Below are 19395 nucleotides of genomic sequence, written 5' to 3'. Positions count from 1 at the left end.
CATAGGAACTGAGAAGTGGTCTGTGGTCACCACCTGCAGAACCACTCCTTTATTGGGGGTGTCTTGCTAATTGCCTATAATTTCCACCTGTTGTCTATTCCATTTGCACAACAGCATGTGCAATTTATTGTCAATCAGTGTTGCTTCCTAAGTGGACAGTTTGACTTCACAGAAGTGTGATTGACTTGGAGTTACATTGTGTTGTTTAAGTGTTCCCTTTATTTTTTTGAGCAGTGTATATTTCCCACAATAAAGACTGACAGTAAACCCAAACCTTCTCCCCCTAGTTGAGGGAGCGTGTGCTCCAGAGGCAGCAGGGTGGCTACATCCTGGCGGTGGAGGCGGGGCGGAGCCTGCTCCTGTCAGCTGACGCCAGGGCAGAGTCAGCCCTGCAGACGGAACTGATGGACATGCAGGAGTGCTGGAGACATGCCAACGTCCGATTGGACGAACAGAAGAGAGAGCTGCTAAGCTTGCTCAAGGTCTGTCATTCCACAACCAAGACACAACCAAACCACAACCACCACACAACCAAACTATATGCACCATACAACCAACACACAACCAAACCACAACCAACACACAACTCAACCACAACCCAACCACAACCAACCCACAGCCAACACTCAACCACCCCAAAATCAACACACATCCTACATTCACTCCAACACACAACCCACAACAAACACACAACCAACACACAACCAACACACAACTAACCCACAGCCAACACACAACCAACCCACAACCAGCACACAACCTACATTTAACCAGCACACAACCAACATACCTAGTTATTATGGCCATTGAATTGTTAGAACATGTTTTTGATGTCCCAATACCTTGGCATCGGGTCTATGAACTGACATATTAAACAACAATTGATACATCAATCTGTTTGCTTTTATATAAAATACTTGCTACAAAAAGAATGCTTAATATATGGCGCATTGAACAGTCAGCATTGAGCTGCCTGCCACAAGGAATTTTGTTTTCTTTCTGGTACTGTCCATCGGTGTTACGTGTAAATGAGTGAAGAGGTGTGGAGTCAGGCGCAGAGAGCAAAGGATGTGGGAAAAACAACACGCTTTAATGTCCTGGAAACATAACATGTACAAAAGTGGAAACACAAATGAACAGAAATATAAACGGACAGCGTGAAACCCAAATGCCAACAAAATACACTCAAACAAAGAAACAGGAGAACAAGCCCGCACGAAACAGAAGCGGGCTGAACAGCCTATATATAACCCTATCCTAACAACCAAACAAGAAACAGGTGATACCAATTAGACAGAACTAAACGAACACAGAACAACGGATCAGCGATAGCTAGTAGACCGGCGACGACGACCGCCGAGCGCCACCCGAACAAGAAGGGGAGTCACCTTCGGTAATATTCGTGACAGTACCCCCCTCCTGACGCGCAGCTCCCGCAGCGCGCCGACGCCGGCCTCGGGGACGACCCGGGGGCCGAGGCGCTGGGCGATCCGGACGGAGGCGATGGAATTCACTCAACATAGATGGGTCTAGAATATCCCTCACCGGGACCCAGCACCTCTCCTCCGGACCGTACCCTCCCAGTCAACGAGGTACTGCAAGCCTCTCACCCGGCGTCTCGAGTCCAGAATAGCTCGTATCTTGTACGCCGGGACCCCTCGATGTCCAGAGGGGGCGGAGGAACCTCCGGAACCTCATCTTCCTGCATAGGACCAGCTACCACCGGCCTGAGAAGAGACACATGAAATGAGGGGTTAATACGATAATACGAAGGAAGTAATAATCGATAACAAACCTCATTTATTCTCCTCAGGACTTTAAATGGCCCTATACACTGCGGACCCAGCTTCCGGCAGGGCAAGCGGAGAGGCAGGTTTCGGGTCGAGAGCCAGACCCTGTCCCCAGGTGCAAACACTGGGGCCTCACTGCGGTGACGGTCAGCGCTCTTCTTCTGCCTTATACTCGCTTGGCGTAATGACTCTTGGACCGCCCTCCAGGTCTCCTTAGAGCGCTGTACCCACTCCTCCACCGCAGGAGCCTCAGTCTGGCTCTGATGCCACGGTGCCAGGACTGGCTGGTACCCCAACACGCACTCAAATTGTGACATGTTGGTAGAGGAGTGGCTTAGTGAGTTCTGGGCTATTTCTGCCCAGGGAATATATCTCGCCCACTCCCCTGGCCGGTCATGGCAATACGACCGCAGAAACCTACCCACCTCCTGGTTAACTCTCTCCACCTGACCATTACTCTCCGGGTGATACCCTGAGGTCAGGCTGACCGAGACCCCCAGACGTTCCATAAATGCCCTCCAAACACGGGAGATAAATTGGGGGCCCCGATCAGAAACTATATCCTCGGGCACCCCGTAGTGCCGGAAGACATGGGTGAAAAGAGCTTCCGCAGTCTGTAGGGCGGTAGGGAGACCGGGCAATGGGATAAGACGGCAGGACTTAGAGAACCGATCCACAACGACCAGGATTGTAGTGTTACCCTGAGAGGGGGAGGTCAGTAAGAAAATCTACCGAAAGATGGGTCCACGGCCGTTGTGGAACGGGAAGAGGTTGTAATTTACCTCTTGGCAGGTGTCTAGGAGCCTTACTCTGGGCGCACACCGAACAGGAGGAAACATAGAATCGCACATCCCTCCTCAAAGTGGGCCACCAGTACTTCCTCTCAAGACCTCGCACTGTCCTATAAATACCTGGGTGACCCGCCGAGGGTAGACAATGAGCCCATCAAATCAATTGATCACGGACAGCCAGCGGCACGTACCTACGACCCTCCGGACACTGTGGAGGCGCAGGTTCCCCCCTATGCGCCCGCTCGATGTCTGCGTCCACATCCCATACTACTGGTGCCACCAGCTTAGCTGCCGGAATGATGGGAGTAGGATCGATGGACCTGTCCTCAGTGTCATAGAGTCTTGACAGCGCGTCAGCCTTAGTGTTGAGGGAACCTGGTCTATACGAGATAGTGAAACGAAATCTGGTGAAAAACATGGCCCACCTTGCCTGACGAGGATTCATTCTCCTAGCTGATCGGATATACTCCAGGTTACGATGGTCAGTCCAGATAAGGAAAGGGTGCTTAGCCCCCTCAAGCCAGTGTCTCCACACCTTCAGGGCCTCAACCATAGCCAACAACTCCCTATCCCCCACATCATAATTCCGCTCCGCTGGCCCGAGTTTCTTTGAAAAAAAGGCACAGGGGCGGAGTTTCGGAGGCACACCCGAGCGCTGTGAGCACCGCTCCAACCCCAGCCTCGGATGCGTCCACCTCTACTATAAACGCCAAAGAAGGGTCCGGATGTGCCAACACCGGCGCCTCAGTAAACATCGCCTTCAACTTATGAAAAGCTCCGTTCGCCTCTGCTGACCACTGCAAACGCGCCGGCCCCCCCTTCAGCAGTGAGGTAATAGGGGCAGCTACCTGACCAAAACCCCGGATAAACCTCCGGTAGTAATTGGCAAATCCCAAAAACCGCTGCACCTCCTTTACCGTGGTCGGAGTCGGCCAATTACGCACGGCCTTTATGCGGTCACCCTCCATTACCAAACCAGAGCTGAAAATGCGATAACCCAGGAAGGAAACTGATTGTTTGGAAAACTCACATTTCTCCGCCTTCACATACAGGTCATTCTCCAGCAGTCGTCTAAGAACCTTGCGCACAAGAGATACATGCTCAGTGCGTGTAGCGGAGTAGATCAAAATATCGTCAATATACACCACTACACCCTGTCCGTGCAGGTCTCTGAGTATTTCATCCACAAAGGATTGAAATATAGCTGGAGCATTCTTTAAACCGTATGGCATGACGAGGTACTCATAATGGCCCGACGTAGTGCTAAATGCAGTTTTCCACTCATCTCCCTCCCGAATACGCACCAAATTATAAGCACTCCTGAGATCCAGTTTAGTGAAGAACTGCGCTCCGCGAAATGATTCCACTGCTGTAGCAATGAGAGGTAGTGGGTAACTAAAACCCACTGTGATGGAATTTAGACCTCTATAATCAATACACGGACGTAACCCACCATCTTTTTTCTTCACAAAAAAGAAACTCGGAGACAGGTGACATGGAGGGCTGAATGTACCCCTGTCCCAGAGCCTCGGTGATATAAGTTTCCATAGCCACCTTCTCCTCCTGGGACAAAGGATACACATGACTCCTGGGGAGTGCAGCGTTACCCTGGAGATTTATCACGCAATCCCCCTGCCTATGGGGTGGTAATTGGGTCGCTTTCTTTTTACTGAAAACGATCATACTCAGCTGGAATGCGCACGGTGGAAACCTGGTCTGGACTCTCCACCGTTGTCGCACCGATGGAAACCCCTACACACCTGCCTGAACACTCATCAGACCACCCCTGTAGAGTTCCCTGTTTCCACGAAATCGTAGGATTATGAATAGCTAGCCAGGGAATCCCCAGAACAACTGGAAATGCAGGTGAATCGATAAGGAACAAACTAATTCGCTCCTTGTGATTCCCCTGCGTAATCATCTCCAACGAAATTGTGGCTTTCTTTACCAGCCCTGACCCTAATGGTCGACTATCTAAAGAGTGCACGGGAAAAGGGGGGGTCTACTTTTACTACCGGAATCCTCAACCTCTGAGCGAGTCCGCGATCTATAAAGTTTCCAGCTGCGCCTGAATCTACCAGTGCCTTATGCTGGCGAGAAGGAGAATAATTAAGGAAACAAATTAATAGGAACCTGTGACCAACAGTAAACTCTGGGAGAGTGTGGTGCTTACTCACCTGGGGTGACCGATGAGTGTTCTGCCTGCCCTCACGATTCCCAGATGAATTCCTCCAGCACCGACCAGACGTGTGCCCTCTCCGGCCACAACTGGTACAGGAGGAGCTTCCTCCTCCGATCTCCCTTGACGCAGTCCCTCCTAGCTCCATCGGGATAGGGGCAGGATGATCAGGAGGTAGAACTGACAGGACCCTTTCGGAACGTCCACGAGCAGCTAGCAGATGGTCCAACCGGATCGACAGGTCTATCAGTCCATCCAGGCTAAGCGTAGTTTCCCGACAGGCCAGCTCCCTACGGACGTCCTCTCTCAGGCTACACCTGTAATGGTCTATCAGGGCCCTGTCGTTCCAGCCTGCTCCAGCAGCCAAGGTCCGGAACTCCAGCGCGAAGTCCTGCGCGCTCTTCGTCCCCTGTCTAAGATGGAACAATCTCTCACCCGCCGCTCGACCTTCTGGAGGGTGATCGAACACGGCCCTGAAACGGCGGATGAACTCCGGGTAGTTGTCCTTCGCTGAGTCGGGCCCGTTCCAGACCGCATTAGCCCACTCCAGGGCTCTACCGGTCAGGCAGGTGATGAGGACCCCTACTCTCTCCTCCTCCGAGGGGCCGGCGAACGGTGGCCAGGTAGAGGTCTAATTGCAGCAGGAATCCCTGGCACCTCGTCGCTGCTCCATCGTAATTCCTCGGAGGCGTCATGTGCAGAGCGCTGGAACCGGATCCAGATGGGGGAGATGGTAGAGTTGCTGGTAGGAGGGTCGGTGGGGTAGTAGTAGGGAAACCATTCCTCTCCCAACGATCCATCCTCTCCATCATCTGATCCATCGCTGATCCTAGGCGATGGAGGATGGACGTGTGATGTTGAACTCGCTCTTCCATAGTGGGAAGAGGAGTGGTCGCTGCTCCTGCTGACTCCATAGAAGGTGCGGGCTTTTGTTACGTGTAAATGAGTGAAGAGGTGTGGAGTCAGGCGCAGAGAGCAAAGGATGTGGGAAAAACAACACGCTTTAATGTCCTGGAAACATAACATGTACAAAAGTGGAAACACAAATGAACAGAAATATAAACGGACAGCGTGAAACCCAAATGCCAACAAAATACACTCAAACAAAGAAACAGGACAACAAGCCCGCACGAAACAGAAGCGGGCTGAACAGACTATATATAACCCTATCCTAACAACCAAACAAGAAACAGGTGATACCAATTAGACAGAACTAAACGAACACAGAACAACGGATCAGCGATAGCTAGTAGACCGGCGACGACGACCGCCGAGCGCCACCCGAACAAGAAGGGGAGTCACCTTCGGTAATATTCGTGACAATCGGTGGCTCGATTTTGGGAGCTAGTTCCAGGAATGGTTGTTAAGTCATAATATCGGGGTTCAGATGGACCTGCAAACTGTATTGTTAGGGGATCTGAAAAATCACCATCAGTCAATGGGAAATATCATTATACTTTTGGGTAAAGTATTTATTTTTAGGGTAATATTGGTAGACATTTTGGAGGGATGTAATGCAAAAGTAAATAGCAAAATGGAATTATACTGTTAACGATTGGTTCATCTGTGGACATCGGAGGGTTGGAATAAAATGAATGATGGATTGAGCGCTGTGGGTGAAAATACAGCACTTGAAGAAAGAGGATATTAGGTTTTCAAATATATATATTACCTTTTTTAGCAGGGAGTCACCATCAAGACCAGTGTCTCTTTTTTAAGGGACCCCTGCATATACAATTGTATACACTATAAAACAAGTAAAATACAGCACGACACAAATTGCACAGACAAACATAAATATGTGCAAAACACTAAACACAATCAACTAAAACAAACTCATTCTTCATTATAACATTCCTCTGTCCACTCTCTTAGCCAGAGGAGTCTCCAGAGTTAACCAACCCTGTTTGATAACTTGTAATTATAAATCTTAATATCGAAGTTTGTTAAGTCGGAAACTTGTGGAGCAGGGCTTTGTAAACAAAAATAGCGTAATGATGTGATCTACGTGACTTCAAAGGGGACAAGACAACCTTTTGGTAAAGAATACAGTAATGAGTAATACAACTGTCTCCTGTGATGACACAAAAGACTCTATGAGAAACAGCATCCAGGGGTTTAAGAGTAGAGGCAGCTGCACTTTGATATGTAGTGTCACTGTTCACTCAAGACCAGGTAGAAAGGTTGACTGCACAATATTCTTCCTGCTGACTAGAGAGAGACAAGATTTGTTTCTGTAAAAAAAAGCCCACTTTAAATCTTAATTTGTTAACAAGCTCATTCGTATGCTTTTTAAACAATAAATCATTGTCAATCTAAATACCAAGGTATTTGTATGCAGAGATTATAGAACCATCTGATGAGTGAAGATGTAATTCATTTGAAACAATCTTACAAGAACTTGAAAACAACATGTATTTAGTTTTGCCCATATTAAGCACAAGTTATTCTTCCTGCACAGCTACAAAATGGGACTGTAGCTTTGTCACAGCCAGGTCAGTATTCGGGGGAATGGGACTGTATATTTGTCACAGCCAGGTCAGTATTCGGGGTAATGGGACTGTAGCCTTGTCACAGCCAGGTCAGTATTCGGGGTAATGGGACTGTAGCCTTGTCACAGCCAGGTCAGTAGTCAGGGTAATGGGACTGTAGCCTTGTCACAGCCAGGTCAGTAGTCAGGGTAATGGTACTGTATTCTTGTCACAGCCAGGTCAGTAGTCAGGGTAATGGGACTGTAGCCTTGTCACAGCCAGGTCAGTAGTCGGGGTAATGGGACTGTAGCCTTGTCACAGCCAGGTCAGTAGTCGGGGTAATGGGACTGTAGCCTTGTCACAGCCAGGTCAGTAGTCAGGGTAATGGGACAGTAGCCTTGTCACAGCCAGGTCAGTAGTCGGGGTAATGGGACTGTAGCCTTGTCACAGCCAGGTCAGTAGTCAGGGTAATGGGACTGTAGCCTTGTCACAGCCAGGTCAGTAGTCAGGGTAATGGTACTGTATTCTTGTCACAGCCAGGTCAGTAGTCAGGGTAAGTGCTACCAAATAATATAATCTGCATGTACAATGAACTGAAATATAAACGGAACATGTCAAGTGTTGGTCCAATGTTTAATGAGCTGAAATAAAAGATCCCAGAAATGTTCCATATGCACAAAAAAGCGTATTTCTCTAAAATGTTGTACACAAATGTTTTTATATCTCTGTTAGTGAGCATATATAATTTGCCAAGATAATCCATCCACCTGACAGGTGTGGCATATCAAGAAGTTGATTGAACAGCATGATCATTACACAGGTCCACCTTCTGCTGGGGACAATAAAAGGCCACTCTAAAATGTGCAGTTTTGTCACACAACACTATGCCACAGATGTCTCAAGTTTTGAGGGAGTGTGCAATTGGCATGCTAACAGCAGGAATGTCCACCAGACCTGTTGCCAGATAATTGAATGTTAATTTCTCTACCATAAGCCGCCTCCAATGTAATTTTAAAAAAAACGGTAGTATGTCCAACTGGCCTCACAACCGAACACCATGTGTAACCACGCCAGCCCAGGACCTCCACATGCAGCTTCTTCACCTGCAGGATCGTCACCTGGACAGCTGATAAAACTGTGGGTTTGCACAACCAAATAATTTCTGCACAAACTGTCAGAAACCGTTTCATGGAAGCTCATCTGCGTGCTGTCGTCCTCACCAGGGTCGTAACCAGTGGGCAAATGCTCACCTTTGATGGCCACTGGCACGCTGGAGAAGTGTGCTCTTCATGGATGAATCCCGGTTTCAACTGTACCGGGCAGATGGCAGACAGGGTGTATGGTGTTGTGTGGGCGAGCAGTTTGCTGATGTGAACAGAGTGCCCTATGGTGGCGGTGGGGTTATGGTATGGGCAGGCATAAGCTACAGACAACAAACACAATTGCATTTTATCTATGGCAATTTGAATGCACAGAGATACCGTGATGAGATCCGGAGGCCCATGTTTCAGCATGATAATGCACGGCCCATGTTGCAACGATCTGTGCACAATTCCTGGAAGTTGAAAATATCCCAGTTCTACCGTTTTTATATCTATATTCCCAGTCATGTGAAATCCGTATACAGTTGAAGTCGGAAGTTGACATACACCTTAGCCAAATACATTTAAACTCAGTTTTTCACAATTCCTGACATTTAATCCTAGTAAAAAGTCCCTGTCTTAGGTCAGTTAGGATCACCACTTTATTTTAAGAATGTGAAATGTCAGAATAATAGTAGAGAGAATTATTTATTTCAGCTTTTATTTCTTTCATCACATTCCCAGTGGGTCAGAAGTTTACATACACTCATTTAGTATTTGGTAGCATAGCCTTTAAATTGTATAACTTGGGTCAAATGTTTCGGGTAGCCTTCCAAAAGTTTCCCACAATAATTTGGGTGAATTTTGGCCCATTTATCCTGACAGAGCTGGTGTAACTGAGTCAGGTTTGTAGGCCTCCTTGCTCGAAGACGCTTTTTCATTTCTGCCCACACATTTTCTATAGGATTGAGGTCAGGGCTTTGTGATAGACACTCCAATACCTTGAAATTGTTGTCCTTAAGCCATTTTTCCACAGCTTTGGAAGTATGCTTGGAGTCATTGTCCATTTGGAAGAACCATTTGCGACCAAGCTTTAACTTCCTGACTGATGTCTTGAGATGTTGCTTCAATATATCCACATCATTTTCTTTCCTCATGATGCCATCTATTTTGTGAAGTGCACCAGTCCCTCCTGCAGCAAAGCACCCCCACAACATGATGCTGCCACCCCGGTGTTTCACGGTTGGGATGGTGTTCTTCGGCTTGCAAGCCTCCCCCTTTTTCCTCCAAACATAACAATGGTCATTATGGCCAACCAGTTCTATTTTTGTTTCATCAGACCAGAGGACATTTCTCCAAAAAGTATGCTCTTTGTCCCCATGTCCAGTTGCAAACTGTAGTCTGGCTTTTTTATGGCGGTTTTTGAGCATTGGCTACTTCCTTGCTGAGCGGCTTTTCAGGTTATGTCGATATAGGACTAGTTTTACTTTCGATATAGATACTTTTGTACCTGTTTCCTCCAGCATCTTCACAAGGTCCTTTGCTGTTGTTCTGGGATTGATTTACACTTCTCGCACCAAAGTACGTTCATCTCTAGGAGACAGAACGCTTCTCCTTCCTGAGTGGTATGACGGCTGCGTGGTCCCATGGTGTTTACACTTGCGTACTATTGTTTGTACAGATGAACGTGGTACCTACAGGCATTTGGAAATTGCTCCCAAGGATGAACCAGATTTGTGGAGGTCTACAATTTGTTTTCTGGCTGATTTCTTTTGATTTTCCCATGGTGTCAAGCAAAGAGGCAATGCGTTTGAAGATAGGCCTTGAAATACATGCACAGGTACACCTCCAATTCACTCAAATGATGTCAATTAGCCTATCAGAAGCTTCTAAAACCATGACATAATTTTCTGGAATTTTCCAAGCTGTTTAAAGGCACATAGTGTATGTAAACTTCTGACCCACTGGAATTGTGATACAATGAATTATAAGTGATATAATCTGTTTGTAAACAATTGTTGGAAAAATGACTTGTGTCATGCACAAAGTAGATGTCCTAACCGATTTGCCAAAACTATAGTTTTTAAATTTGTGGAGTGGTTGAAAATTTGTGGAATGGTTGAAAAACGAGTCTTAATGACTCCAACCTAAGTGTATGTAAACATCCAACTTCAACTGTATTATGGCCTCATGAATTTATTTCAATTGACTGATTTCCTTTTATGAACTGTAACTCAGTAAAATCTTTGAAATTGTTGCATGTTGCGTTTATATTTTTGTTCAGTGTATATAAAATATAAAACTTCTATATAAATAGAAATAGTGAAAAGAACTGGTCCTAGAATCAACCCCTGCAGAACACCTTTATGTACTTCAAGAAATTCTGATTTTACCCCATCAATCACTACGGCCTGAGTTTCTACACACTAATGATGAAACCAAGAGCAGTTGTCAGAGCCCAGAGCAATCGAGGACAACATGTTCAATAAAATAGCATGATCAACAGTATCAAACGCTTTTGACAGGTCCACAAACAAGGCAGCACAATTCATTTTAACGCCTAAAGCATTGACTATATAATTAACAAATAATGTGGTCGCTGTGATAAGGCAGTGCCCTAGCCTAAACCCAGATTGATTTGTATTCAAAATACAGTACCATGCTCAGATATAAAAGAGCAGAATTTGCTTATATAGCTCTAAGTAGCAATAGAAGTATAGTTGTCCGTTAGTTTACTCCAATTAGGGTAGGGGGGAGGTTTTGAGAAAAAATATATATAATTTTTTTTAAACTAAGGGGGATTAGAATTGATTCAAAAATGTATAGAACCTACAATCGATCTGCAATATTAAAGCTGATCTACCCCCCTGCCAAAAAAACACACAACCCATCCACAACTAACACTCAACCAACACAAACCACCAAACCACAACCAAAATACAACAAACCACAACCTACACAAAACCAACCACAACTAACACTCAACCAACACAAACCAACAAACCACAACCAAAATACAACAAACCACAACCAACACAAAACCAACACACAACTAACCCACAGCCAACACACAACCTACACTCAACCAATAACCAACACACAACCAACACATAACCAAACTGCCTGCATGGGACATTGTTGTTTATTCAGTTGGGTGTAATGTCACCTTCCAGATTGCCTTGATTGCCTATTTTACATGATCAAGAATCAAGTCTGTTCTACACAACACATCTCTATATCTGAGTGTTCTGTGACTAAGCTTTCCAAGTGCTTGCCATGTACCCAGACTGAAACCATATGCTGGACAGTAGATTCCTTGCCAGGCATGATTGGGTTGTAGCAGTTTATCACCAGTCCGGGTGCTAGTCTGCTTCAGCAGGAGCCAGCACCATTTTTTATTTCTCTCCATTGCCAGTGTGATGACAGAGTATGTCTATTTTTGGATCACCTAGTTTGAACCAGAGCTTACATTTGACCTGATATGCTATTGCATGGATCTCTATTGCTGCATCACATTGGGATGCAATGTATATATGATATTGCTACATTGCATTGGTATGCATGTTAGTTCAACCTCTCTATTTGATCAGAATATGAATTAGCATCATATGCTAAGCTAGCAGCTGATCCTGTATGCAGCCAGCAGTATAAAGGTCATATGAAAGAGGGCCTGGGGGTCTCCAGTACATACAGTATGAAGACTAATGAGGAGCAGGGCTGGTTTAAAATGCAGGACAGTGAAACCAAATGATCACATCTATTATGCATGCTGTCCAGAGTGCAGCCTAACCACTGCCAGGAATAGAAAAAGGAACAGCAGACAGATAGTGAGTGAGTGTCAGCAGTGTAAAAGTATGTGCGCGAGCTCACACACACACACACATACACACACGCGTGCACACGCACATAAACACATGCACGCACGCAACACAGTCACACATACACACACACACACACACACACACACACACACACACACACACATACACACAGAGACAGGCTCCAGGCAGTGTGCAGTCACTCAGACATAATCAGAGATGAAGCCGTGGAGAGAAGCAGACTTCATGGGCTGAGAGAGCAGTCTTTTTTAAAGAGGGCTGTGTATGTGACGCAGTTTATAGGCTTTAGTAAAGGAAGATGGCTATATTCTCCCTCCTCCTCCTTCTCCCCTCGCCCTCCATCCCTCGAGTGATGACTCAATCTCGAGACAGATAGCTAGCCACTGGCACTCTAGGTACTCTGCTCCGGCTATTCTATTTTGGAGAATTGTGGTTCTTCTTCAAATATTACTTTTGCTTCTGGCTCTAAGTATTATTTTATCTCTGACCATGGCCATGAATTCAACATCTGTTCTTTTAATGACATTGGTTCTCTGGCTTGTGTAATTCTACCATCTCACTCTAGCCCTGGGTATTGCTAGTCAGTGCCTGTAGCTGTATTGTTACACTGCTCAGTAGTCTGTTAACTATGTTGATAGATGGTTGTGTATTCTATGTCTCTCTCTCTCTCTCTCTCTCTCTCGCCATCACCTCTGCTACTGCAGGGAGACTGTTTTGCTACTCCTGCGCTATTGAATCTAGACAGATCCGCAGTAACAGCAGCAACACCGGGAAGTGGTGACAGAGAGAGCGAGAGAGTGTGTGTGGCATCAGAGCTACTGGAAGGTGCGGTGCTCCATCTCTAAAGAGTGTGTATTCGTGTGTGTGTAGGACTGGGGCCGCTGTGAGAAGGGCATAGCTGCGTCTTTGGAGAAGCTGAGGGCCTTTAAGAGGAAGCTGTCCCTGCCTCTACCAGACAACCATGAGGAGCTGCACTCTGAGCAAGTCCGCTGCAAGGTGAGACACACACACACACACAGAGACTCCTGGATTTGTCCAGAGTGCTCCAGCCGTCTTTCGAATCTCGACACAGTGACACGTATTCCTCAGATTCCACATTACAACATTGTGTCTGCTGGGTAATACTGGCTTGGTGTTGTTATATTGGGGATGCCTGTGTAACTAGCTCTTTGTTTTCACAATGTAGTAATAAACAAATGTAAAATGCAGGACTGATTTGGACTGCATGTTGTATTTCATGTTCCCTGCTTCATGACCATCTCTGATCTGTGCAGACACACTGTGATCACACTCTGTTTGCTGTGTGCACTGTACTCACACAGTAACGCTCTGTTTGCTGTGTGCACTGTACTCACACAGTGACGCTCTGTTTGCTGTGTGCACTGTACTCACACAGTGACGCTCTGTTTGCTGTGTGCACTGTACTCACACAGTGAAGCTCTGTTTGCTGTGTGCACTGTACTCACGCAGTGACGCTCTGTTTGCTGTGTGCACTGTACTCACACAGTGACGCTCTGTTTGCTGTGTGCACTGTACTCACACAGTGACGCTCTGTTTGCTGTGTGCACTGTACTCACACAGTGACGCTCTGTTTTCTGTGTGCACTGTACTCACACAGTGAAGCTCTGTTTGCTGTGTGCACTGTACTCACACAGTGATGTTTCATACATGACATGTCCTCTACTCCTTAGTGGGAAGGGCCAGTAGCATGGATAGCCTCTGCCAGGGCATCAGCTTTCTGTGTGTGTGTGTGTGTGTGTGTTAGGCAATTTCATATTATGTAATAAGTTAACGTAATCCACCTGCAACACAAACTGTTAGTAAATAGCTGACACACTGGCAAGGAAGACGTGAGCCTAGTTGCTAATATTTGTGTTGTGGATTGTTTTGGTTTTGGTTCAGACAGATTTTATTTTTGATTCTGTCCTTGCCTATTTTTTGTGTTCAGTCTTAGCAATTAAGGTTTGATACAATGTTAGGTTTCCCTGTTTTACACCTAAGATTTAACACTGTAAGATCATGTTGTTGGTTATGTTTCCATCTAAGAGGAAATGCCCTTAAGATGCTGTGCTTCATACATACATCATTTTTTATGGTTCATTTAGCCTTAGTCATGTTTTCAGCTGAAGTGTTTTAAGAAGCGTCCTCCTAATGTTTTCTGTGGCTTTTATGACTCATCACCCGCAGCACCATCTGGTGATGCAGTGGTGCTCAAACAACAGATTAGATAGCTTGTTTTAGCCTTGTGTGACGCTCAGGTTGGCTAGGCTCAGTTAGTCTATATAATATTTTGTTACAATCTTCTCAAACCCCAAAAGATTTGCTCAGCTCTGCATTAAGGCTGGGCGGTTACCATATTTTACTATATACCGGTATTGATGCACGGATCAATTTGGGTTTTTACTTTACCTCCTATAACGGTATTTGACTGTTTGGTTTGTTAAATGTGATACGCAGTGTGTAACGTCCATTTGTATAGTTTACTCCGCTACCTGAGTCGTCCCTCTCTGCTCTCTCTCCACTCCGCTTCCACACAGACCTAGTCCCAGCCCTTCACTCAAGGAGCGCATTTGTTGTTGCTTGACCACGAGACCCTTTCGTTCAGTCTGCATGGTCAATGCAGCACATGTTGATGACAACGATGTTGTTTTCAATTTCAATTCACAAGCATTCTATAATTACAATATTAGTTTGTGTTTCTTACATCAGCAAACAGCTAGTTTGTATTTTCTTAGCCAGTTAAGCTAAATCGTGTTAGCCACTAATGCTAATCGCTAGCTAACTAGATAATAAAAGTACTGAGTCAGAGCAAACTTAGCTGGCTAATACAGCCTGATACCAGTGCTGGTGGAGGCCTAAATCAGAATGTTGTTTGTGCAACAGTATCTTCTAAATCAAAGAGGAATAGGCAAAGACTTAATGTAGCCAGAGTGTATAGGGTCCCATAGCAAACACGGAACATCACTAATAAACATATTTCCATGATTCCAAAAGTTCACCCAAGTGTTTTGATCTAAATCGCAATTGCAACATTTGGTTAAAAATAAGGCCTAGTATTTTTGTCCATATCGTGGCAGTGTGGAAATGATCTGAAATGAGTGCAGGAAATGCAGAAATGGATGGAAATGCAGGTAATTACTTTAGGTTGAATTGAACATTATAAAACAATCACAATGGAGAAAGACTCATTGAAATAATTTAGAATAAATGTGTTTCCACCCTATGATCAGTCACTACTCATAAAGCAAATGTAGAGCTTTTATTAATCAAAAACATGAAATACCATCAAATACCATCAAAATTAGAAAAATACCATGATATCTATGATATTTTGGCCATATCACCCAGCCCTACTCTGCATTCATTTATATTAGTTTCATTTATTGGGTTTGTGTGTTGTCACAATCTTTTGTATAAACGGACCAAGGCGCAGCGTACTTAGAGTTCCACATATTTATTAAAGAATAAAGTGAAACTTTAGCAAAGACAAAACAAATAAAGAATAAACTAAATGTGACTAACAATGCAGTGCTAACAGGCAACTAAACATAAACAATATCCCATAACCCACAGGTGGAATTTTTAAAAACTTAAGTATGATCCCCAATTAGAGACAACGATAACCAGCTGCCTCATACAAATCACCAACATAGAAAATAAACCTAGAACCCCACATAGAAACTATAAACTAGAACAACCCCCCAGTCACGCCCTGACCTACTGTACCATAGAAAATAGAAGCTTTCTATGGTCAGGGCGTGACATGTGTACCTCTCTTTCAATGAATGTTAAGTAGTTGAAGAGCTGTATCGGGACCCATCATCTCTCTGTGTGGTGTAGGAGTTAGAGAGCAATGTGGATGGCTGGACTGATGACCTCACCTCTCTGTTCCTGCTGAGGGATTCTCTGGAGGGTGTGGTCAGTGCTGATGACCTCACAGTCCTGCAGGACCGCCTCCAGCTGCTGCAGCGCCAGTGGGAGGAGATCTGTCACCAGGTAGACACACCTGGCGCGCACACACACACAGTGGAAGGATATACACTACCGTTCAAAGGTTTGGGTCACTTAGAAATGTCCTTGTTTTTGAAAGAGAAGCACATTTTCTGCCCATTAAAATAACATCAAATTGATCAGAAATAAAGTAGACTTTGTTAATATTGTAAATGACTATTGAAGCTGGAAACTTTTTTATGGAATATCTACATATGTGTACAGAGGCCCATTATCAGCAACCATCACTCATGTGTTCCAATGGCACGTTGTGTTAGCTAATCCAAGTTTATCATTTTAAAAGGCTAATTGATCATTAGAAAACCCTTTTGCAATTATGTTAGCACAGCTGAAACTGTTGTTCCGATTAAAGAAGCAATACAACTGGCCTTCTTTAGACTAGTTGAGTATCTGGAGCATCAGCATTTGTCGTTTTGATTTACACGCTCAAAATGGCCAGAAACAAAGACCTTTCTTCTGAAACTCGTCAGTCTATTCATTTTCTGAGAAATGAAGGCTATTCCATGCGAGAAATTGTCAAGAAACTGAAGATCTCGTACAACGCTGTGTACTACTCCCTTCAAAGAACAGCACAAACAGGCCCTAACCAGAATAGAAAGAGTGGGAGGACCCGGTGCACAACTGAGCAAGAGGACAAGTACATTAGCGTCTAGTTTGAGAAACAGACGCCTCACAAGTTCTCAACTGGCAGCTTCATTAAATAGTACCCGCAAAACACCAGTCTCAATGTCAACAGTGAAGAGGCGTATCTCAGACTGGAAAAAGCCATATCTCAGACTGGCTAATAAAAATAAATGATTAAGACGGGCAAAAGAACACAGACACTGGACAGAGGAACTCTGCCTAGAAAGCCAGCATCCCGGAGTCGCCTCTTCGCTGTTGACATTGAGACTGGTGTTTTGCGGGTACTATTTAATCAGTCTGTGCCCAGATCATTACACATTATGCTAAAATAAACAGTGGGCTATATATTTGTTACACATTTTTAGCTTGGCCTGACTGTGCATGGCTCTTTAGCACAATGAACAGAGACACAGCAATGGTGTCTTAACTGTGATGAAGTCCATATGCTGTGTGTTCAGTAAGCATACTGTATCTATTGCTTATGTTCCGGACGTCACTCACACACAGTGTCATTGTGCCTTAGAGATAATGTAAGGTCGGGGTTAGTTTGGTTCCGGCAGAGAGGATATGCATAGATAACTGCACAGGGCTGGGAGCTTGGCCCGCTTTGTGGTTGCTGTTTCAAAGAGTTTTTATTGACTCCAGATATTGTCTGTTTGTCTTCTGCGCCCTCCTCCTCTGACCCCCACCCCCCTCCTCCCCTCCATAGCTGTCCCTGCGCAGGCAGCAGGTGAGTGAGAAGCTGAATGAGTGGGCAGTGTTTAACGAGAAGAACAAGGACCTGTGTGAGTGGCTCACCCAGATGGAGAGCAAGGTGTCTCAGAATGGAGACATCAGCATCCAGGAGATGATCGAGAAGCTGCGCAAGGTGATTACACACACACTCACAAAGACATAAACACAACATATAAATACACACTTATTCAGACATCTCCATGATCAAGACACACAACAATACACACACTCGCACGCACGCACACACACGCACGCACACTCAGACACACACACTCTCTCAATCTCGATCTCATACCTTCTCACGACCTCTTTTTGCAATCCCCCTTTCCCAGGACTACCAGGAAGAGATTGGTGTGGCCCAGGAGAATAAGCAGCAGCTGCAGGTGATGGGGGAGCGCTTGGCCAGGGCCAGCCATGAGAGCAAGGCTGCAGAGATACAACACAAACTCAGCAAGGTCAGCGAGCGCTGGCAACACCTGCTGGACCTCATCGCTGCTAGGTGAGCATGAAGGGGATCTGGGTGCAATGTGGGTGAGTGGGGAGATTAAAGTTAAAGGATCACTTTACAAAAAATATATATTTTAGTACTTTTTCTTTAGTCTACTGTTGTCCCACTCACACACACAAGTTATTTTGTGTCGAGGTTCTGGCTAACAGCGATTAACTGCACGCAATAAAAAATAAAGAGAGTCGCACACTCTATATATCAACACCCAGTAATTTATTGGGTAAACCACCAACGTTTTGGCATCACTGTGTCTTCTTCACTGTGCCTTCACTGTGCCCTGTCCATCATTGTGCCTCCCACAATAACAATCCGGACATACCCCAACCAAAAGCCCTGGATGAACGGAGATATCCGTACAATGCTGAGAGCCCGTACTGCAGCATTCATTGTCAGCAGAACGAACGCTAATGACTCGGTGGCGCGTTACATGTATAAGGTGAGCAGGTACTACCTCTGTAAATCCATTTGGAATGCAAAAAGACAATACAGACTCAAACTTTAATTACTGTTCAACAACTCAGACTCGCAACACATGTGGCAAGGACTACGGACTATCACGGAGTACAAAGGCAAATCCAGCTGTGTGGTGCCCACCAAAGCCTCCCTCCCAGATGAGTTTAACACATTCTATGCTCGCTTCGAGGCAGATAACACCAAAGAGACTCGCTGATCCGGATGACTAGGTGCTTATACTCTCCGAGGCTGACGTGAGGATCAAGAGTGAATACTCTCAAAGCCGCCGGCCCAGATGGCATCCATGGCTGCATCCTCAGAGTGTGTGCTGACCAGCTGGCGGGTGTCTTTTTGGACATATTAAACCTGTCCCAGGCTGTAGTCCACACCTGTTTCAAGGAGACCACCATTGTCCCAGTCCCCAAGAAGGACAAGTTGACATGCCCCGTTGCACTCACCCCGGTCATCGTAAAGTGCTTTGAGAGGCTGGTCATTGCCCACATCAAGGCCAGCATGCCAGGCACACTGGGCCCAGTCCAAATTGCCTACCACTCCAACAGATCCATGGAAGATGACATTTCCATCACTATTCACACGGCTATATCACATCTGGACAAGAGGAACACCTATGTGAGAATACTGTTGATTGATTACAGTTCAACATTCAATACTATTGTTCCCTCCAAGCTCAACACCAAGCTCAGAACCCTGGGTCTGGATACCACTCTCCGCAACTGGATCCTGGACTGTGAGGATTGGCAGCAACACTTCCTCCACACTGACTCAACACAGCGGCCCCCCAGGGGTGTGTCCTCAGCCCTCTGCTCTACTCCCTGTTCACTCACGACTGTGTGGCTTTGCACAACACCCAATTCTATCATCAAGTTGCTGATGACACCATAGTTGTAGGCC

At 45.6% G+C, this 19395-nt stretch overlaps 1 protein-coding gene across 1 annotated transcript in view; it reads left to right on the top strand.

Annotated features, from left to right (window-relative positions):
* Window positions 1–19395, top strand: part of syne1a (spectrin repeat containing, nuclear envelope 1a) — a 195971-nt gene that overhangs the window by 140976 nt on the left and 35600 nt on the right. The window contains 5 exon segments of the mRNA XM_065026966.1: window positions 288–482; window positions 13023–13148; window positions 15993–16148; window positions 17497–17655; window positions 17855–18021. Of these exon segments, the coding sequence (XP_064883038.1) occupies window positions 288–482; window positions 13023–13148; window positions 15993–16148; window positions 17497–17655; window positions 17855–18021 (803 nt within the window).

The sequence above is a fragment of the Oncorhynchus nerka genome, linkage group LG13, assembly GCF_034236695.1.
Source record: "Oncorhynchus nerka isolate Pitt River linkage group LG13, Oner_Uvic_2.0, whole genome shotgun sequence".
In the NCBI taxonomy this organism is placed as follows: Eukaryota; Metazoa; Chordata; class Actinopteri; order Salmoniformes; family Salmonidae; genus Oncorhynchus; species Oncorhynchus nerka.
Note: the sequence above shows the minus strand (reverse complement) of the source record. Positions and strands in the feature narration are given on the sequence as shown.